At 40.8% G+C, this 22,101-nt stretch overlaps 2 protein-coding genes across 3 annotated transcripts; both read left to right on the top strand.

Annotated features, from left to right (window-relative positions):
- Positions 1–35: 35 nt before the first annotated feature.
- On the top strand, positions 36–5,505 carry LOC149049103 (uncharacterized). 2 transcript variants are annotated; one of them, XM_089199313.1, is made up of 2 exons: positions 36–404; positions 4,481–5,505. In XM_089199313.1, the coding sequence occupies exons 1-2, from the start codon at positions 176–178 to the stop codon at positions 4,648–4,650; spliced, it is 399 nt and encodes a 132-aa protein (XP_089055439.1). In that variant the 5' UTR covers positions 36–175; the 3' UTR covers positions 4,651–5,505. The 2 variants fall into 2 exon arrangements, with proteins under 2 accessions (XP_089055439.1, XP_089055440.1); XM_089199314.1 differs by lacking the exon at positions 36–404 and adding an exon at positions 4,033–4,395 and having other exon boundaries at positions 4,481–5,026.
- A 6,967-nt stretch (positions 5,506–12,472) lies between these two features.
- LOC113684314 (uncharacterized) lies at positions 12,473–21,560 on the top strand. Its single transcript, XM_027201660.2, has 10 exons — positions 12,473–12,604; positions 12,698–12,748; positions 12,837–12,857; positions 14,895–15,170; positions 16,259–16,418; positions 17,093–17,148; positions 18,197–18,303; positions 18,627–18,843; positions 19,514–19,711; positions 20,064–21,560. Exons 1-10 carry the CDS (start codon positions 12,539–12,541, stop codon positions 20,244–20,246), a joined length of 1,335 nt encoding a protein of 444 aa, XP_027057461.2. The 5' UTR covers positions 12,473–12,538; the 3' UTR covers positions 20,247–21,560.
- The last annotated feature ends 541 nt before the right edge of the window (positions 21,561–22,101 follow it).

Raw genomic sequence — 22,101 nt, forward strand, 5'->3', positions numbered from 1 at the left:
TTTACTGCTTTAATAAACAATGGAGGCTTCGGAGAGGGAGTCAGTGGCATTTGGAAAGGCACCAAGAATAATTATATATATGGTTTGTAGCTAGCTGCGTGACGTGCGTGATGAAAAAAAAGTATCATGATTTCCGGTTGTCAAAAATGTCAATCAAATTTGGCAGGAACTTGCCATGGATGAAGACCAAAAGCCAACAATGTTAAGAGATTTAGAGATCGACTTTTTGAAAGAACATCTCAATGGCTTTTCTGTTGAAGGCAATTATTGTTTTGGATATTTCGAGGGAAACAGAGCAGAGATGGATGATCTGTTAGTTTCATTTCAGCCATTGAACTCCACGTGTTATATGCTTACAGAAAGCCATTCAAAAGAGAAAAACCACAACAGATTTTCTCAAATAGGTATATAATCTCTCAGTGTTTTAAAGTGCACAGATCCCGGTTTCCTATCCTGACTCTCCTAATTCAGGGATAATTTAGCAGGTAATTTAGTGTTAACAACTGGGTTGAAAACGTAAATTAGCCACCGTAAAGGGTAAAAAAGCTGACGTTTCGAGCGTTAGCCCTTCGTCAGAGCGATTAGAGGAATTGTGGGTTGTGTGTGGATTTATATGTAGGAAGTGGAGTTAAGCCATTGGTGGGAATGTGGTGACGAGAAAACAGGAATAAATTAGTTGAATGAAAAGCGCTCGTTGATTCCGTGGGGATTAAGGGTGCCGATTTGGAATATAAATTTTTGTTCTAGTGTTTTACGGCTTTCCGAACTGCCTAGATGTAAGGAAAGGCCGCAAACTGCCATATGCTGTTTAGAATGATAAGGAAGATTAAAGTGTCTAGCGACTGGTTTGGATGCGTCCTTGTCATTTCTTTCCACATCGCGAAGGTGTTCTCGGAATCGGTCACCCAATCGTCTTCCTGTTTCGCCGATGTATAACTTATTGCAATAAGTGCAAGTTATGCAGTAAATAACATTGGCGGAGGTACACGTAAAGTGATCAATGATCTTAATAGATCTTTTGGGTCCCGATATTTTCTCTACGTTATGAATGAAAGGACAAGTTTTGCATCTTGAGCGAGCGCATTTAAAAGTTCCAGATTGGTCACAGGTTTGAAATGAACTCCTGACTAAAAAGTTGCCTATGTTTTTGTCGCGTTTGAATGAAATAAGTGGGGGTTGCGAAAAGATAGTGCCAGTCTCTGAATCGTTTTGGAGTAATTTAAAATTTTTAAGAATGATAGATTTGACTGCGTGGTTGTGAGGGTGAAATGTAAGAGTAAATGGAATGCGGTCAGTGTTCTCCTTCTCAGCCGTTTGTAGTGCTGCCTGTCGATCGATTAGTTGGGCACGGTGGTAGCCCGCTTGAACGACAGAAACAGGATAGCCGCGTTTATCGAAAAACTGGCTCATTGCCTCTGATTTTTCGGAAAAATCAGAGTCGTCACTACATAAACGGCGAAGTCTGAGAAACTGTGAAAAAGGTATGGAGTTCTTGACGTGTGATGGATGTGAGGATGAATACAACAAGTAACTATGTGAATCTGTAGGTTTGTAGTAAACACTAGTACATAAGCCGTTGCCTTCAATTGAAATTTTGATGTCTAGAAAAGCTAAAGAAGTGTCGGAAATTTGCCAGGTATATTTAAGAGCCGGATGAAAAGAATTGACGGCGGTTATAAATTGAGTGAGCTCCTCCTTGGTAGAGGAGGTAGCGCCGATGCAATCGTCAATGTAGCGGCCGTAGAGTTGAGGTTTTGGGCCGTGGTATTGGCTAAAAAATTGGTGTTCGATAAAACCTACAAAAAGATTGGCGTAGCTGGGTCCCATTTTAGTACCCATGGCCACGCCATTAGTTTGTTTGTAGTAGTTACCACCGAATGAAAAACAATTGAGTGTGAGTACTAGTTCGGCCAGACGGAGCAGTGTTTCAGAGCTAGGTTCTTTAACAGTGCGTAGATCAAAAAAATGTTTGAGGGTCCGGAGACCTTCGTCATTGGGAATGACAGTGTAAAGAGATGTTATATCCATGGTGAAAATAAGTTTGTTTTGGTCGAGGAAACTAAAGTCACGAAAAATTTCAAGTGCGTGTTGGCTGTCCTTAATGTAAGACGGTAGAGTTTTGACGATAGGTGCCATAATTTTGTCTAAATAGCTGGAAATAAGTTCAGTGGGACAATTGCAGGCAGAAACGATGGGTCGACCTGGGTTGTTAGGTTTGTGGATTTTAGGTAAAAAGTAAATACATGAAGTTCTAGGAGTAGTAATGATGAGATTTTTAGCAGTGGCCGGCAATTCTTGTTTAGCTATAAGATCGTTAATCGTATTTTTGACAATGTTTTGGTTAATTACAGTGAGGTCTTTGTCGACTTTGGCATAAAAGGAGGTGTCAGAAAGTTGCCGCAAAGCTTCTTTTTGATAGAGGTCGGCCCGCCAGACAACAACTGCGCCGCCTTTGTCGGCCGCCTTAATGACAATGTCTTTGCGTTTTTTTAGACTTTTTAGTGCCGACCACTCTTCCGAAGAAAGATTGGAAAATTTGGTGTTACGATTGAATTTAAGTTTGTTGATATCGTGGCGACATTTTTTGAGGAAAAAATCTAAAGATGAGAACTGGCCCTCTGGGGGAGTCCATTTAGACTTTCGAATCTGGAGTGTTTCGAAAGTATCTTTGTTCGAGGTGTTAGAATCATCCTCTTTGTCATGAAAAAAGGCTTTCAACTGAACGCGGCGAAGGAATTTTTCAACATCTTGCTTAACTGAAAATTCGTCGGTTTTTTGTGATATGGGAACAAAATTTAAGCCCTTGCTGAGAACTGACTTTTCTGAATCGGAAAGTAGTAAATTTTCTGGAATGGTAACTACAGTTTTGAGGTTTACAGGCGATGAGTCGTTAGTAACTTGAGGGCCGATAAGTTGGTCGAGTTTTTGGGCCTTAATTTGGTGCAAATGTTTAAAAAGTTTAGAATTGGCATCCTGAATTTTGGCACGAATGGATTGGACTAAAACAGCTGGACAGATTTTGGAAAGTTCAGAGCGACAATGTAGAATTTGTTCGGTGAGTTTGTTACGTTTTTGGCACATAGCTCTGATTGTGATTCTCATAATATTACGTGAAAAAGAATTTTGGGCGCACTGAATTTGGTGACGATATTGATTCGAATGAGAAAAAGAAGATGTGTGAAAATTGGAGCGAAAACCCTTAGGAATAACTTTGGAATGAAGGCAACGGCCGATGAAATGGATGTGACTACAAAACCTAGTTTTGGCGAAAATGAGAACGGCTAAACGGAATGCTAGATCTTTACTAATAGGGGGGAAAGGAAAAAGGTAACTTACGATTTCCTGGCGTAGCTCCTTGATAAGTTTCTTCAAGCTTGGCATGGTCCGTTGCTGTGAGATCTGTAGATAGAAAAATTCTAAGGCAAGAGTTAGTGGTCGCAGCAAATAAATGACAAATGAATAAAGGGGTAAGTTTCTAAAGAAACTGTGGTGCTGCGTCGGTGGGAGAGTATAGCAGGTAATTTAGTGTTAACAACTGGGTTGAAAACGTAAATTAGCCACCGTAAAGGGTAAAAAAGCTGACGTTTCGAGCGTTAGCCCTTCGTCAGAGCGATTAGAGGAATTGTGGGTTGTGTGTGGATTTATATGTAGGAAGTGGAGCTAAGCCATTGGTGGGAATGTGGTGACGAGAAAACAGGAATAAATTAGTTGAATGAAAAGCGCTCGTTGATTCCGTGGGGATTAAGGGTGCCGATTTGGAATATAAATTTTTGTTCTAGTGTTTTACGGCTTTCCGAACTGCCTAGATGTAAGGAAAGGCCGCAAACTGCCATATGCTGTTTAGAATAATAAGGGATAATTTAATTGAGAAGAATCGCCGTCTTTCAGAGTTTATGGTAAATTTCTTCAAAGGCAGTCTTACGCGATTTGCGAGAAGCTGCGTCTGAACTACCTATTTATATTTCATTGATTGAAAAGGTCATAGACAGGCCTACACAGACTCCCCTGTGTGGTTTTACGTTTGCGACGCAAAAGCCTTTAATTAAAGCTTCGCTCTGACGAGTATGTCTTTGAGCGATTTACCTCTTTTGTATGATATAATCGGAGGCGTTTTGTAAATTGTTTTCAGCAGTGGCTGATTTTGGATGAGGTTCCATTCTTGCATCAGTATTTGTTTTAAATTTTTAACCCTTGGGTGGTATGCTGTCACAAAAGGCAATATTTTGCCTGTAGTTTTTTTGGTTTGTTTTTTAAGTGTCGACTGCCTTACGGCAAACGAGACCTCAGTTAACGCTTGTGTGAGGGGTTGGATATCAATGGAAGTTACGATGTTGACATGGAAAGGGAAAGAATAACGTCTGTCATATTTGGCTCGTGTTATGATGACCTTGATTGGTAAGTTTTGATGGTGTCAAATACCATTGTTTCTTAAACGCCGCAACACTCTCTTTGACGTCCCATATCTCTTGTTCAATTATAGGAGAAATACCGCGGTCTGTAAGATTTGCAAATACGACGATGGAGAGGATTGGCTTGGGTGCGATAGCTGCGGCCAGTTTTTCCATGCAAGTTGTCTGGATGTGCCTTTCGCGGAGACGCTTACGCAACATTTCACCTGCCCTTAGGGTGGCTTCTTGTCAGCACAAGTAGAGTTTAAATTTTAAAGCTGACCATAACAACGAACCAGATGATGAACTTAATGTCATGTACAGACCTTAATTTGCAAGATAAGAAATACAGTCCTTGGTAGTCAATTAAGATAGATTTTCACGAGCGTCAATGGTGCAGAATCGTAACTTGATGGAGCCAAAAGTGGACAACATCCCAGAATTCAAACTTTGTGATTTTTTTCTCGGCTTAAACGCTAAGTCAGTTGTTCAATTGAATAGGAAGAAAAACATTTCGAACGGAAAACAGCATTATTTGCACGTGTGGATCTTTTGAGAAAAGGTCTCCTAAACGAGCGGTCTTGATTGTAAATATTTAAGGAATGGTAAATACATTAGCCTGAACATGGCTGTTTCTCGAAGCTCAGTGTTTTCCTACTTGCCTTTTTTCCACGTGAATTGGGGGCGATTGAATAGATATAATATGCAGTAAAAGAACTTCAGCTGATAGAAATCTTAAATTTCTCATCTTAGGCTGTGGATACAAAATTCAAGTGAAAAGGAAGCCAACTGTGATTAATGCTTTGAACAAGTCAAGATACGTTTTTTTCGTCACACAGCAAGTTACATAACGTGAATATCATTCTTCTTGATGCCTTTCCCGGTGTCACCAATGCCTTTCCCGATGCCTCCGTTGGTTAATAGAGCATTAAAAGTATTGTTCCAGTTAAAGCTTGAGGAAAATTGCTTAACTTTTTAAGTAGCGAAGTGTAACTTGGTAACATTTCGGCTTTACAACACGATTGTTTTCTGCAACTACAAAACGTACATTTAATTCTTCTTGGTACCTTTCGGATGTCACCGATGCCTTCATTGTTTATTAAAGCAGTAAAAGATATATGTACAATCAACACTTTTGAATTGCTTAACATTTTATTTAGCGAAGTAAACTGTTTACACTTCGGCTTTACAACACGATTGTTTCCTGATACTACAAATGATCTGTCTATATAGTAAAAGATATATGAACAATCAACACTTTTGAATCGCTTAACATTTTATTTAGCGAAGTAAACTGTTTACACTTCGGCTTTACAACACGATTGTTTCCTGATACTACAAATGATCTGTCTATATATGAAGTATGAAAGTTGTTTCACCGCTGACCACTCGTATTTGGGTCGTTTTTTCTATCCCCGCTCGTCGCCCGTGATGTAGTAACTCCCGGAAAAAAGTCCTAGACCGTTACAACATAAACATCACAGCTTCGCCAAACATTAATTATGCCTCGCCTATCAGGGACCTTTGTTGGCGTCCTTCTGTCTCGGGAGACAATGGAGTTGCGCCCATGGTCAGTCTGTGGTGGAGCTGCAGCGCCGGCTGTGGCTGTAGAGACCGATCCTCGAGCGGCAGATCCTGCTGCAGTTGCTGCATGCGAAGACGTTGTCGTCCGAGGGGGATGGGTTGGCCTCTGCTCTCTGGCGCCTGCGAACTCTCTTGTCTTCCCACTGCTCCTCTCTTTTCTGCTCTGCTGTCTTGATGGCTGACATGGTGGTGAATCGCCAGCCGCTGCGGTCCGCTGCCAGTGCTTCGAAGCCTGCTGGCGCAATGCCACCCGCCTTCAGGTCCCGCTTGAGCACATCCTTGTAGCGGAGCGAAGGTCGTCCAGTGGGTCTGGACCCAGTGGCAAGCTCACCGTACAGAATGTCTTTCGTTAGCCTGCCATCTTGCATGCGGGTGACATGACCGAGCCATCGCAGGCGTCTCTTGGTTAGCAGGGCGTACATGCTCACAGTTCCTGCCCTTGCTAGGACTTCGGTGTTTGGGATGCGATCCTGCCAGGTAATGCCGAGGATTCTCCTGAGGCAACGCAGGTGGAAAGCATTGAGCCTGCGTTCTTGCCGGGTGTAGGGAGTCCAACTCTCGCTGCCGTACAGCAGTGTGCTCAGCACACACGCCTGGTACACTTGCGTCTTGGTCTTGATGGTGAGCATAGTGTTCTCCCACACTCTCTTGGTCAGGCGGGCCATAGCTGTTGAGGCCTTGCCGATCCTCGTGTTCAGCTCGGTGTCCAGGCTGAGGTTGCTGGAGATGGTGGACCCAAGATAGGTAAAGTCCTCCACCACATCAAGGGTACAGTCACCAATGGAGATGCTGGGAGCAGTGCTGACGTCTTGGCCCAGGATGTTGGTCTTTTTTATGCTGATTGTGAGGCCGAACTGTGAACAGGCATGGGCAAAGCAGTTGATGAGCTCCTGGAGGGCAGTTTCGGTGTGAGCTGTGATGGCGGCATCATCAGCGAAGAGCATCTCCCGGATGAGGACTTTGCGCACCTTTGTCTTGGCTCGGAGGCGTGCCAGGTTGAACAGGCTACCGTCGCTCCTGGTGTGCAGGTAGATGCCCTCTTCGGATTGGCTGAAGGCGTAGCGCAGCAGCAGGGAGAACAGGATGCCAAAAAGTGTCGGCGCGAGGACACACCCTTGTTTGACGCCGCTCTTGATGGGGAAGGGGTCCGAGGAGGAGCCATCGTACTGGACAGTACCTTTCATTTCCTTGTGGAAGGAGGTGATCATCCTCAGGAGCTTGGGGGGGCATCCAATCCTGTGCAGGAGTGTGAACAAACCTGACCTGCTGACCAGGTCGAACGCTTTGGTCAGGTCTATGAAAGCGATGTACAGGGGGCGTCTCTGCTCACGGCATTTCTCTTGTAGCTGCCTCAGGGAGAAGATCATGTCGATCGTAGACCTTTCGGCTCGAAATCCGCACTGTGATTCTGGGTACACACGCTCTGCCAGTGACTGCAGTCTGTTCAACACGACGCGGGCAAAGGTCTTGCCGACGATGCTGAGGAGGGATATTCCGCGATAGTTATTGCAATCGCTGCGATCACCTTTGTTTTTGTAGAGCGTGATGATGTTGGCGTCACGCATGTCCTGAGGCACACTTCCTTCCTCCCAGCATTGTAGCAGAAGTTCGTGGAGATGTTCGAGAAGACTGGTCTCTTTGCCTGCTTTTATGACCTCTGGCGGAATGCCATCGTTGCCTGGGGCTTTGCCGCTGGCTAGGGAGTCTATGGCCTTACTGAGCTCCTCGATAGTGGGCGGGTCATCAAGCTCTTCCATGACTGGCAGGGGGCTCGTGTTCTCCACTGCTGTGTCAGTCACGACGGTCTCCCTGGAGTACAGCTCCTGGTAATGTTCCGCCCATCTCGCCATTTGCTTTGCACGGTCTGTGATGATTTCGCCAGTGGATGACTTGAGAGGGGCAGTCTTGATTGCGCATGGGCCGAAGGCTTTCTTCGTTCCCTCATACATGGCTCGAATGTTGCCGCAGTCAGCCGATGTCTGGATGCCTTGACATAGGTTCTGCCAATAGTTGTTGGCGCACTGTCTAGCAATCTTTTGGGCTTCACTTCTGGCTCGTCTGAGGGCAGTCAGAGTCTTTTCACAAGGGTCTTTCTTGTAGTTCAGTAGGGCAGTTCTCTTGGATGAGATGGCTGGCTCAAGTTCTTCGATTCCGGCTTCGAACCAGTCGGGGTTTTTGCGCTCTCTCTTTCCAAAAGTGTCCACTGCAGATTTGTATGTAGCGTCACGAATGTGGTTCCATCTATCCTCAGCGCAGCTAGTTGGACAGTCGCTGAGGGCCTCTTGGATGGCATCTGCGAAACGTTCGCGTAGTTCAGGCACAGAGGTCACGGCTGTATTGATGCGGGGACGTCCTTTGTGCTTTGAGTGGTGGATTCGCTTGGGTTGGAGACGCACTTTGCTGGCGACCATAGAGTGGTCGGTGTCGCAGTCAGCGCTGTGGTAGCTACGGGTGGACAGGACACTGTTCAGCAGGGGTCTGCGGGTGATCACGAGATCCAGCTGGTGCCAGTGACGGGATCTGGGGTGCCGCCAAGACACTCTGTGGTGAGGTTTCGTGGTGAAGAACGTGTTTGTGATGCAGAGGTCATGGAAGGAGCATAGCTCGAGGAGACGCTGCCCGTTCTCGTTGAGTTTGCCTACGCCAAAGTGGCCGATGCATCGAGGCCAGGAGGTGAAGTCTGAACCAATCCGGGCGTTGAAATCGCCAAGCAGGTACAGGTGTTCTGAGGGGGGTATTTCCTTGATGGCGGTCTCAAGCTGGCTGTAGAACTCGTCCTTAGCCTCTGCTGTAGAGCAAAGCGTGGGGGCATAGGTGCTCATGATGTTCACAGGGCCTGAGGATGTTGTGAGGCGAAGGGAAAGGATGCGGGCTGTGCCTTCTGAGGGAGGTTCGACTGAGGGCAGTAGGGAGTTCCTAACCGCAAAGCCTACACCATGCACACGATGCTCCTCTGGAGCTTTCCCCTGCCAGAAGAAAGTATAGTCCTCCTCTTTCAGGCTGCCATTGGATGGGAGTCTAGTTTCCTGCAGTGCTGCTATGTCAATGTTGAGCCTCTTGAGCTCTCGGCTGATGACTGCTATCTTCCTTGCGTCATCGATCTGCTGGAGATCGTCGGAGAGGCCAGGGCACATGGTCCTGACATTCCAAGTTGCCAGTCTCAGCGCTGGCGGCTTTGATGTCTTTCTTCTTCTTTTGTCTGGTGCGGGATTTACAGTCCGCTCTTCGGTGTTGTCCTTAGCTCCAAGCACCCATTGAAGCAGGCAGACTGTGACGGGTCAGCACCTTACTGGCTGGGGGCTGCCCAGCTTGAGGCGGGCGATAGCTGACCAGTGGGACGCGAAGATCCCTCCCACCGTCGGAGACAGCCCCTGGCGTCCGAGCTCACGCCAATACGCTCTGGGCTTATAACCGGTATCTGCTGTCTCCCGTGTTGTTTCTGTCGCTGGAACAGCGGCACTGGAGTGACCTCTCCAGGGCGCAAGCCTGGGCAGAGTGTGTGGAGATCCTGGGTTGCCCAGTCGACAGGACCCCCCTCTCGGCCTCGCCGGTGTAGTCCAAAGGAATGCAGAGCAGTGCGTTTGGCACCAGGTTGGCTGCAGGAGCTGCCGGAGTCAGTGAGCACTGCACGCTGGTCCGCCTTCGGGGCTCCACTCCTGATTTGAAGGGTTTACTCCCCTACACATGGCCGTTGGATCTTCAGATCTCCTCCGCCCTCTAGCCGTTGGCTGCCTGGAGCAGCTCCTCCGCCTAGTAGTGATGCAGTGTAAACATCACCCCCTCACGTGGTTTAGCCCGCCAGCTGAGGCGGTGTGCCGGGGTGTGGCGCTTGGAGCCAGCACGTGAGAGATTTAGGAGATGGATGAGGACCAGTGTGCCCGTCCACCCTACCAAGTAGGATGCAGCTGCCAGACGACAAAGGTACTACCTCTATCCAGAGCCCCCTACACCCCAGGGACCTTTACTAAACGTAATATTAGAGATGTTTGTAGATGGAAATAAGAGAGAGGGACTGAGGCTCGATTCCTCATTGGGACTCAGAATTTTTTCTTTGTCCCACGCTCGTGACAAGACGAAAAACATCTTTCCTTATTACAGATGTTTTTACAAAAGACCAGAGTGCGTGACACAGTTCCTAATATGGAAACAGATGACAGTTCCGTGATAAGTAGAGAAAAATACGATAATTTATGTTCTCAGGATCTGCCCAGGTGGTGAAAGAGGCTACGCCACGAATCTTGCATTCGCACTGAACTGATCGAGATACAAGTGACCCTAATCCCAGTCAATTACTGCTGTGTTTCAATGACTCAGCTATTTCCGTCGAGTTTCATAAAATCCTTTCAATCCTGAAATATTGCAGGATAACTAAATTCTTCAAACTGACTTGTAATGCTAGTAAGTAACAAAAAAATTATATTATTATATTTTCATTAGTGCTTGGCATGAGCACGAACAATGGAAGGCGCGGGGTATGTAGCACTCTAGTCCCGTACCCAGACCTTCCACGGCCAAGCCTACATTCCAGTTAAACGGTAGGATCTGGGTACGAGATTAGAACCACCCTTGTTTCAGTGAATTGATACTTGAAAATTAATGGAGATCAAATCAAAAATATTTTTGTATTTCCATGGTTTCCAGCTTACAAAGTGCCAACAACGATCAAATTGACAGTGTTGCGTTGCTCATTCAGTGAGCCACAGTTTCCTCGTTTACCAACTTGACCTCGTCAAATATGTCTGAACCGAGGCTGGTTGAACAAATGAATTTTCATTCTCTAAAAATAGCACTCTTTAACCGGACTGTTTTATTAATTACAACGAGAAAGAGTATCATTCCTCACCTGGACGACCAGAGGTAAGGTCAAAGAACGTATCAATTTAAACAAACTAAAAAAAGATATGGAAGTTTTTTTCTTTCGTTCTAATTTTTGTTTGCTACTGATTACTCTGACCTGGCATGGCGCCCAAGATGCATCGTCGAGACCAAAAGTGCAAAAAACAGTATCAGTCTTAAAAAAAAAACAGAAAGTTAAAAGTCAGTTAGTCAAGAAGGTGCCAGAGAAGCCTTTGAAAGATATCCATTGTCCTAGATCATAACGATGTAATACAGGGCAGTTACAAGGCGCATAAAAATAAAAATAGCACATCATGAACTTTGAATTTAATTGGAAAAAAAGGGGTTTGAATCAGGAAGGTATTTGTCATTTTTTCCGCTCCAAGCACGCCATAATCCCGTGTTCATGAAGTTCAAGGAAAAATTTATAACAGAGGAGTATCGTCATTGTACTGAGTTTCGCGGAACAAAGACACAATGAAAGAGGAACACAATGATGTTTACACAGTTGGTATCATGATCAGCACATGAAAAACACGAGGGGCGTGAGCCTGTGAACTTCACAGCCGCTAATTTTGAACCGGGTAGATCTCACGACGGACAGTGTGTGCAGTTTGACGGGAATTCACGTGGGGAGAGGCGCAGTAAGGGAATATTAATAAAATACATCAGTGACGTTGTCATAGAAATGCCAAGTTCGAATACTAATTAGCATAAGCATAATTCATTGGTATATCATTTATTTTTTCAATTTTTAGGAATCGCTTGAATTCTCTAAACAGCATCTGATACTCTCAAGAGGTTTGAAAATGGAACGTTGTGTGAAATTGTTCGGCTGGCAGGCATATAGCCAGAAGACAGGTGTCTATGCTATAAACAAATTCTTATTTGCCTTTTTCCTCAGTTTTTGCTTCTTGAATAAAGCTTCTTTTTTTTAACAATGTTATTGAAATTAGCTGTATCAATAAAGGGAGAACAAAAAGCTTCCAAGCTTTCGTCTTCTGGAACGGAAAAAAAAATTCCTCAAATCTTGTTGTTGCATGTATGTCGTCCAATTCCTGTTTGGTTTTAATATTTCGCACCCCGATTTACTTCTAACTTAGAATTACTGTTGTTGATTTCTACAATCTCAGAAAAAGTGATTAAAAAAGGAAAAGTTTCGGCTCAGTCCCGTGCTTCTTTACACGTTCAGAAAGTATAAACAGCGAAAACCAAAGAGATTCCTTAGAAACCTGACTATGGTTTTATGCCAAGAGCATAATTACAGCCTGCCTACGTGTTTCAATCGATGCTTCTTTATATGGGGTCGAAATTTGCGAAATTATAGTGCTGCTCAAATTTCATATTACGACAACGTTCTCTTGGCAATAACTTTCTGTCCAGGTAACCACTATCAAAACTGTTCAAGCAGGGTTACGCGATAGAATATCACATCTGAAAATTCAATGATACTAATATTATGATATTACAATAAAACAGTCACAACAAAAGTAGACGCTGCACATTATGATTTCCCCGAGGAGTCTTTATGGGATCGTTTGATCCTGGATTGTTTGTATGTTATGTTTCCGTCTTTTTAAAAGAAAATTTCCGAGGAAACCGTCGCGCTGGCAACGAGCCTGTGATTGGTCAGTTCGTTCTAACCCTCTGTTATGCTCTTGCGCAATTATTAGAGCGTGTCGTAATTTTACGGGTTGCCATTAGACTATCACTTTGAGACATCAACGATCATGATAATGAGTAATCCTGTGTTCTCTTCGCTTTTTCGCCGCTGTAAATCTCTTTTGAACCCCCAAGTAAGGACCCGCGAAGGAAATAAGAAATAAATATTTTCGTACGCGTTTCTTGAAATATACTAAATAGAGTGTAAAATCAATTTCCGTTAACAGGCCTTGTCTGATGTTCGACGCTTGTCGCTAGGATCGTTCAGATTCACAGATGTAAGCGAAGTCTTTTTTTTTTTTATTTTATCCACAAGTCAATAAATTATCTTCTGAATCTTACGCTGTTTTTTAATTTTTTTTCCAGGCGGTCAATCCGGAGAACCAGGTATGTGGGTTTCAAAAGTCTTCCTAGTGAAATGTAACGCTGTCTTCGTTTTAGTGATGAGCTTCCTTGAATGAATATAGATTGTTAAGAAAGTTTCTCCGTTTATTTTGCAAACTTTTTTGCCGGTTAGTATATCTTTCATAGAAAAGGAAGATGAACATAAACGCGTTTTCTGCATAGCTGACCTCAATCCGAAACGATATTGAAGCAATATACGTAATTTAAAACGCCCTTGTGGCCGACATGAATGAAGCTGAAATGTTCTCGTCAGACAATTTTAATTTTTTTGTCTTTATGTTCATGTGTTAGTCTTTATCTCTCAGTTATATATATAGAACTAAAAACCGTAAGAATTTCTATAAACGGAGGCATTTAAATATCTCCTGATTTCCCTCTACCAGTTCTTGTAAAATTGTGTAATCAAGCAACATGCTCCTGTCGCGTTACGCGAATACAATTGGGAGTCACGGCATATTTATATCTACACTAGCGTAAAGTTCCGTTGCATTTTTTCAATAACCTCTTGAATTCGGACCAAGAGACGCTTACATTATCAGCCATTAGTCAAAGGAAATTGGCTTTAACATTTGCTTGTATATGTTTTTGTTGATTTTATTTGATTTCTTTTTTGGTTTATAAAGTTTTCAAATTCGTACTTAACATATATTAGTAATAAAACAAGTGTGATTAAGAACACTTTATCTGTACTGTACGCCCAGAGCCATATTGGTGTGTCTTGCGAAGCGCTAAACGCATGAATGAAATATTGTAAAGCACGTTGTGTTTCTAAAACCTTTCCGATCGAAAATCCTTCAAAGGGAGACTACTTTGAATTGAAGGGTAATTTTTATGCGAAATGTTCCAAATCAGTGTTCTGAATCAAAGCGCTATGCAGCAAGTAATGTTCTGATATGATTCGAAAGGTTTTGCGGTTGAATGAATGTCTTACTTCAAAAGTTTTATGTGACTCAATAAACGTGGCCACTGATATTAATCTTGTTTCCATACTTTGAGGAATGTGGATTTTATATTGGACTGACAACAAATTCATATCGGCAGTGGTGATATTTAACACTATTCAACCATTAAAAAGTAGTCCATATGCAACATATTTTCCATATGGAAAACTGGCCAGCATGATGATTATATTCTCTGTCTGAAAGATAAGTGAAAAACTATTTTAACAAGCAAACAAATCTTTACTCTCTGCCAATAACTGTTGGGGCTCACTTAACAAATTTCTAGTGCACTACAGATGCATGCCATTGGATGTGAATTTATTTAAGTGTGTTGGACTCCTGTAGCTTGAGGATGGTTGATGATAATAAGCTTGAAATTCAAATGCAAATTCTCAAATTGATTACCTTCCAGCACTTCTTTTAATTTCTTTTGTCCACGAGTCAAGAAAGGCTTTCTACAGAATGAATTAAAATATAGGAATTCAACAACTGTCCATAAGAACTGCATAAGTTTTAGAAGAGAGATGTTAGCCAAAGCTTTGTTAGATAGAGACATCATATTTAGGAGAAAAGTGTACATTTAACTAACAGTATAGCTGGAATATTGAAAGATAATGTCAGACACACATAGCGGGCATTTTTAAGATTCTTAGTTATATTTGGTTAATTAGAGGTATTACAGATATGAACTTGTTGCAGAGAGAGAAATCTTTTCATGTTCTGTCTAGCAGTATAGACATGAAATCTGTTCTTGTTTTGGTATTTGAATATCTTAAATAGCTAAAAAGATGTTTATAGTAGTGGCAAGGCTTTATTTACTTTTGATGGAAAATAACATTAATTTCTTCTGTAATGAGTGAGAAAAATCAATCACCTGTATTAAATGCTTGTAATATAATATTGATCATTATTTTTAGTTTTCAATCAATTTTGAGAGAGGAGAGGAGGGTCAGTCAACCTCATTGGAGGGATGACATTTTTCATATTTTGTCTAATAGAGAACTTGCTTCAATATTCATTGGGGTAATTATTCAAGGGTTTGTGGTAAACAGGATTGTGATATGAGCTCTTTGTATAGGTCTCTGAGCAAAAAGAACGAAATGAAGAAGTTGGTCAATACACAGAGTTAGTACGAGACTTTCTAAACCCCAAAGACTTCTACAATGCCTTGTGTAGCCATGGCATGGACTATTTTTGTGGTGTTCCAGACTCTTTACTGAAGGATTTTTGTGCATATGTAACATCAGTGACGCCTAAGTCACGACATGTTATAACAGCCAATGAAGGACAAGCTATTGCTCTTGCTGCTGGATATCATATGGCCACAGGGAGAGCTGGAGTTGTGTATCTCCAGGTAGGTGAATTAATTTGGTTAGATTTCATTTATCCAAGTCTTGTGATCCCCTCATTTATTCCTCCTTCTAATTGATTTAAGTTTCCCTTAAGTTAATATTACCAAAAAGGAATTTGATAGTAATTCAACATTATACCCTTTAAATATTAAGTTGATCTATCTCGTTACCCACTCTTTGGATAATGTTATGATATTGTAAGGAGTAGTTTCTAGATAATGTATGTTCTAGGGTTTAGTTACTCATTTTATTGTTTTAACCCTTTAACTCCCAAGATCTGATTGTTAATTCTCCCCTCTAGATGCTACATATTTCCTTGTAAATAAGTCATGAGAATTTGGTGTTAGATCAAAACTACTAACTTCTACCTGATAAGTTTCAGTATTCTCATTACATGTTGGCTGGGTAATCTGTGGATGTTACAGGGAGAAGTTACATGTTAATCACTTGTGGGAGTTAAAGGGTTAACCTTTCAATTCCTAAGATCTGATTATCAAGTATCCCCTCTAGCTGCTACACCTTTCTTTATAAATAAGTGGTAAAAATTTGGTGTTAGATCAAGATAACAACTACCTGATAACTTGAAGTATTCTTATTTCTAGTCTGCTGTACAATGTATGGTTATTGTTAGGAGAAGTTACATTTTAATTGCTTTTGGGAGTTTAATGGTTGAACATAAGGATAGACTCATAGACTCTTCTTTCCTTTCCTTTTTTGTCTCAAGCTGTGAGAATCATCTGTAATTTGATTAGAACTATGCATCTGCTTTACGAAATAAAAGAAATGTTTCGTTTTAAGAAGGATTACCAAGACTGATTAGCTAGCAAAAATAAAACATATTAATGGAGAAGGTTACTTTTATCAGTACCTAGATTTGCTTACAGTTTCTACAAACAGCAAACTTGTCTGATTTCAACTTTTTCTCTATTTTCTTTGTATTAGCTAGTTTATCAAGTTACATGTTTTGGTGTGTGAAAAGGTCTTTGGAGAGAGTTGCACTTTGTGTAATGTTTTTCAAATTATTTCTTACTTAAATGCATTCAAACTAATTTGAGTTTTTTGTTTTTTTCATTTTTCTTGCATCCACCAGAACTCTGGATTGGGTAATATTGTTAATCCTCTGATGTCATTGGCTGTGCCAAGTGTGTACAGCATACCCATGTTACTCTTAGTTGGATGGAGAGGAGAGCCTGGAAAGAGAGATGAACCACAGCACATGATACAGGGGCAGGCCACACCTGGAATACTTGGTAAATAAGACACCTTTTTGTGTTATTTACAATTTAAAATTTTTTTGTGAGAATTTTATTGTGGCTACATGTTACAAAAGTGAAGGTAAACTAATTAGACAGTGCTGAGAGTTGGCTGTGGGCATAAATGGAAGCTTGTCAGTTGAAGGCTCTCTCTTGGCTTAAGTCTTTTTACAGTGCTCTGTTTGGTGTCAAGCTATTTTTCTGTTTCTGCTTATCTCATCCACCTGTCAAAGCTGCTGTACTCCCATTTTCCTCTTTCTTCCATGCAAGTAGCAGAATATATATATATATATATATATATAACTAACTGCATATATATATATATTTTTTTTTTTAACTGAGATCCTTAATGTAATGGTGCTTGATGGTGGCTGCTCACCAGGTTGTTATGGTTATCTTCTGTTGCACACCCTTGTGACTCTTGGAGACTTCTCAGAGAGATTCCCAACACTCTATTAGTGACTCGTCAAAAATTTTAACACTGTGCTATTAGACTGGTAACGTGACTGGAGGTTCTTTTCTAAGGATTCAGGGAGTTTTATGTCTTCAAGGCTTTTGTGATAGCAAAGTTCCCCTAGTTGCCCAAAGGCTGAGCTTGTAATTTTTCACATTTACTTGGCAAAGCCATTAAATTTTCCTGGGATTATCTCTTTTTTCAATTTCATCTGCAGCATCATGTGGAATTCCTTTTCAAGTATTGCCCGATTACCAAGAAGGAGCTGAACAGGTAATGAAGGCAACATTTTTTCAACTGAGTTATATGCAAACATCGTAATTCTAGGTGGTGGGCTTGAGGTTAATTTACAGAATGACTAGTAAATTCCAATTGCTCACCACAGATTGGTTAAGATACTTGTTTCCTGATTATGTCTCATTCTAAAACAATTTTCTTGTGGTATGTCAGTTGTATTGTATCTTAAATTGTGATCGTTCATATGAAATATTCTGAAAATGAATATTGCTGGTGACAGAGTCTAAACACTTGACAACCTGTCATATTCAAGTAATGACTTTTGGTCAGGTTGTCTTGCCAACATTATTTTCTATTCGTGAATGTGAAAGTGATCTTCACAGTAATGAACACTAAGTGACCATTAGAGAAAATAAGGATCAATATCAGTATCTGGGCAGCTGCCCACCTACCCCTCCCCTAACCCAACAACAGTCAATTGATAACAAATTGTTGGGTTAGGAGAGGGGTAGGTGGGCAGTTGCCCAGATATTGATATTGATCTGAAAATAAGGCCTGAAAAAAATTCAGGCCTGTACAGGATTTGAACCCATGACCTTTGCAATACTGGTGCAGTGCTCTACCAACAGAGCTAACAAGCTAACTGAGAGTTGGTCATTTTGTTAGTTCCAAAGAAACCTGTGAAGTAATGAATAAATGATTGTGAATATATGAAAATCATATCTGTGAACTGCAGGTAAGACTTGAATATGAATGCGATCTTTGCCATAATGAACACTACCTAAGCAGTAGTAAAAATAGGGCCTGAAAACAAATTCAGGCCTTTGCAGGCCTGCATGGGTTCAAATCCCGAACTACTGCTTAGGGAGTGTTCATTACTATGAAGATTGCTTTCATATTCACATCTTTATCCGCAGTTCATGGATATGATTTTTATATATTCACCATCATTATTTTCTGTGACTAACAATCCTTTTAGGACCCCCCTTAATTGGAAGATCAGGCCATGTTAAGTAGTCATAAAGTTGTCGTAAAAATCTTTAATGGCAACTAATCATTTCATGGTCTTTTGTTGAATGTGTAGGCCTTGTATGTGGCTAGAAAACTTATGGAAACATCAAAAGGACCATACTGTCTGCTGGTGAGAAGACAGAACTTCTTGCCATTCAAACTGGAAAAAGAACCTGAAATGTGAGCAAAATGAAGATAAAATTTTTATTTACTGTACAAGTATCAATCACTGCATGATACAATCACCCAGGAGTTAAGCTCAGGTCTTCAAAGGATGAGTGAACATTAAATAACAGCAAACTTTACTGTTCTCTCTATAATTCTAACAGTACTGATGTGGATACTATTTTTGTAACAATCAAGGGGTTTCTAAGTTAGAAATCATTTCCTTTTTTATCATGTCCCTTTTGTTTTATTCAGGGATGATACTGAAAAAAAAAATGATAGATTTAAGTTACTCACAGGGGCTTAAGGGTTTAACTCTGAAATCTTCCTCCTTACAGCTTTCCATTGAATAGAGAGGGAGCCTTAAAATCTGTTGTTGATTCTCTTAAAGACCGTGATGTGGTTGTAGGCACAACTGGAATGTTGTCACGTGAACTATTTGAATACCGTGTGGCCAAAGGCCACGGTCATGAAAAGGATTTCTTGACAGTTGGTTCCATGGGTCATGCGTCAGCCATTGCTCTTGGTATTGCTCAATTTAGACCAAAACGACAGGTATAATAAATTAACTGTTTATTAGGTTACTTAGGACAATTTCATCACCACTAAATTTTCTTACTAAATTTTATGAATTTAGAAATACATCGATATATTTTTTTCTTTGTCCCACACTCCTGGCAAGATGAAAAGCATCTTTCTCTAGTTCTTTACTGAGCTAAAAAACTTGCCATCTTTCTCATTGTGTTTACATCAATATATTGTTGCCTCCATTTTTGAGGGGAGCAAACAAGGAAAAAGGGAAGAGGAGAAAGGCAGTGTTTTCCAATTATAAGTTACATGAGTTTGTGCAAGATTTTCCTCTTGGAGACTTATTCCTTTACACAGTCCTAATGAGTAATTACCCTAATGAGGCTCTGATACAAAAGGTTATACAGATTTTGTAACAAATTGAATCTTGCTATGTAACTGCTATTTAATACTAAGCAGTGCAGTCACAAAACTAATTTTTAGTTACAAGCACAAGCTATATTATGGATGGTTGTAAAAGTATATTAGGTAACTAGCACCTATGTTATGGTAACTTTTCAACCCTAAGCATTAAATTCACTAATGATTGGAAATCTGTATATCATTACCAAAGCAACAGTTGAAGTTTTCATTTAGAAGAAGATTTTAATGATAACATAACCCTTTTGAGCCTCTTTCATTGTTACCTTTGGTGTAGATTTTTTGTTTGGATGGTGACGGAGCTGTTCTTATGCACATGGGTGCTATGGCTACCATTGGACAATCTGAAGTAGCCAACTTTAAACACATCCTGATCAACAATGGCTGCCATGACTCTGTTGGAGGCCAGCCAACCAGTGGCTTAAGTGACTCCTTTGATTTCCTAAAGATTGCTCGGGCTTGTGGGTATAAAACGGTATGTTGATTCCTCCATTCTGTCTTTCATTTTGCAATAATCATTGTGTCAATTCAAAAGGTCACTGGTTTTTCATAAAGGAGGGAGTCTTGGTTACAGTATCACAAATTTTCATATGGGGTCAAGTGTTTAACTCCCACCTCGGATGGGATCATGGGATATCAATCAATCATATTGTCAGGGTTTTTATTAGGCATTGGAGATCAGTGAGTTTGCTGGTTCCTATGCCTCCACCAAAATTCTAAGCAGGGTCTTATTAGAAGTGGAGAATATCCTGCCATTGGTCTACACAATTCTCCTTTTTCTACATATCTTCACGAATAGCCTCTGTTAATTTTTCTTTTCATTTTAGGTAATGAGAGCTACTCAACCAGAAGAAATAGCTGAAGCTGTTACACGCATGAGATCCCTTGAGGGCCCAGTTCTCCTAGAAATAAGAACAAACAAAGGAGGACGAAAGGATCTGGGGCGGCCAACAAGAACACCAATTCAGAACAAGAAAGACTTCATGCATTTCTTGGCAATCGATCATTAATTTACCCACAATTTCAACAATTTTATTTAAAGGGAAGCTGTACTAGGAGGAGGGTTAAATAACTAACATTGCTCACTTTTCTGTCCGAGTTCTGAAAGGCAGACAAAGCTTGAGGCCTTGCGTTTTTTATTGCTCTGTTGTCTCACTTGTGTCAAGTTTCTAAAAAACCAGAAGCCATGATGGCTGAAGGTTGACTGAAGTGAGCTTAGATGCTCGATCTAATCTTTGTGGGAATGGTGATTGTGATAATTACTCTTATTTTCACACAAGTAAGTCGTTGGTGGGTTTTCAGTGAACAAACTAAAAGAGTGTGGTGGTAAATGTCTTATTTTCTGGGAAGAGGGTCTCTAACCATTTGACATTAGTGAGCAGCTCACTGGAATTATGTGGTTCTCGAAGTAACTATACCTCCATATTCTCCTGAAAGGAAACCCAAGGGGGAGGTGAGGTTAAAAAACTGGGGAAGAGGAAAATTTGAAATTCTATAGTCAGGGCAATCAGTAAAACATACAGTGGGGGAAGGTCATGGCTTTCAGGAAAAATTTAGTTGTTTACCAAGGAATAGGCAGGGTTATCAGTCTTAAAATAGAAGTAATTTTTAGTTTTTTCTGTCGTTCTCTTAAAGAAATATCTACATGTGCTTCATGTAAAATAGGATTTCATTTATTTTGGAACAAAAACGACTGAAAGAATCATGATAGAAGAAGATCTAGTAACCTGCTCACTTAAAACTAGCTGTCCAGTTAGGGAATCAGTCAGGGACCCCTGATGTTTATATAAACAAATTCCTGCAACCCATTTTACAGTTAGGTTACAATTTGTATTTTGTCCAGACCTTAAAAAAATTGTAACTGGTGGTTCATTCTAGTTTAAGTATAAAGAAAGTAGGCTTATTTGTACTGAATGCAGATAGCAACTGTGCAACAGGACAGGGAATATGTATTTCCAAAATTGCTAGTCTTTTTTTTTTTGTTATGAGACACCAAACTTGAAGAGTAAGGACTAAAGATTTGGGAAATTTAACTGATATACAATCAAAGTATTTTATATGAATCAAGTGAATTTATGTTCAATTTATTGATGTGAATTTGTTGTTCAATCTCAAATTCTGTCTAATGGTAGGAAATAGAGAGACTTGTGTCCCTAGTATGATTACACAAGAATAGAGAATTATAAGATTTAAGTTTTTGTGTGATACTTCTCTAGAGTTATATGATGGTATTTAACAAGGACACTTTATTCTCTACAGCTCTATTCAATAGTTATTTTTTATGTTTGAGGAAATGATTTAAAAATAAAACACTAGTCTGAAAATTTGTTTCAATCTTAAGGTTAGTCCTCATTGATGTGACACGTTTCAAGAGATCAGTGATGTAGGTGTCTTTTGAGAAGCCCAAAGAGATTCTAAAACCCTTTAGGCTTAACACCTTATTCTCAGAAGTGAGACTTAGTACAGACTGCAAACTCATTGCAATAGAAATTTTCCTAAAGAAACTGGCGCAGAACTTCATTTATTCACCAGTGTAAGTTTTGCCTCGTGAAAATTCCGACATATGAACCATGTCAAACTCGTTTTTTTAGTTAACTTAGCATAATGTATTTTATATCTAAGCTCTCTTGTTTTCCTTGTCTTGTAATGTGGACTCCAATTGAGTAACGTAAGGTGAAGAACTCGACTTGGCTAAAACCACCTCTGCTGATCACACTGCCACTTCACTATTTAGCTGTTTCACCATGGCCGTTTGGAACAGGTTACTCCCCTCTAGAACTTGTATGACATAACTTAGCACGAAAAAATTGTTCAAATCCAGGTTCACTCGAAACAGGTGAACAAAATTAATTCTCTTTAAGGTAA

The sequence above is a fragment of the Pocillopora damicornis genome, chromosome 3, assembly GCF_964200805.1.
Source record: "Pocillopora damicornis chromosome 3, jaPocDami1.2, whole genome shotgun sequence".
Taxonomy (NCBI): Eukaryota; Metazoa; Cnidaria; class Anthozoa; order Scleractinia; family Pocilloporidae; genus Pocillopora; species Pocillopora damicornis.

Coding starts and splice junctions, on each gene's coding strand:
- LOC149049103 (XM_089199313.1), top strand. CDS start 176: ATGGATGAAGACCAAAAGCCAACAATGTTAAGAGATTTAGAGATCGAC. Junction 405..4,480: donor CAACAGATTTTCTCAAATAG/GTATATAATCTC, acceptor GTTCAATTATAG/GAGAAATACCGCGGTCTGTA.
- LOC113684314 (XM_027201660.2), top strand. CDS start 12,539: ATGATAATGAGTAATCCTGTGTTCTCTTCGCTTTTTCGCCGCTGTAAA. Junction 12,749..12,836: donor GATCGTTCAGATTCACAGAT/GTAAGCGAAGTC, acceptor TTTTTTTTCCAG/GCGGTCAATCCGGAGAACCA. Junction 15,171..16,258: donor CTGGAGTTGTGTATCTCCAG/GTAGGTGAATTA, acceptor TGCATCCACCAG/AACTCTGGATTGGGTAATAT.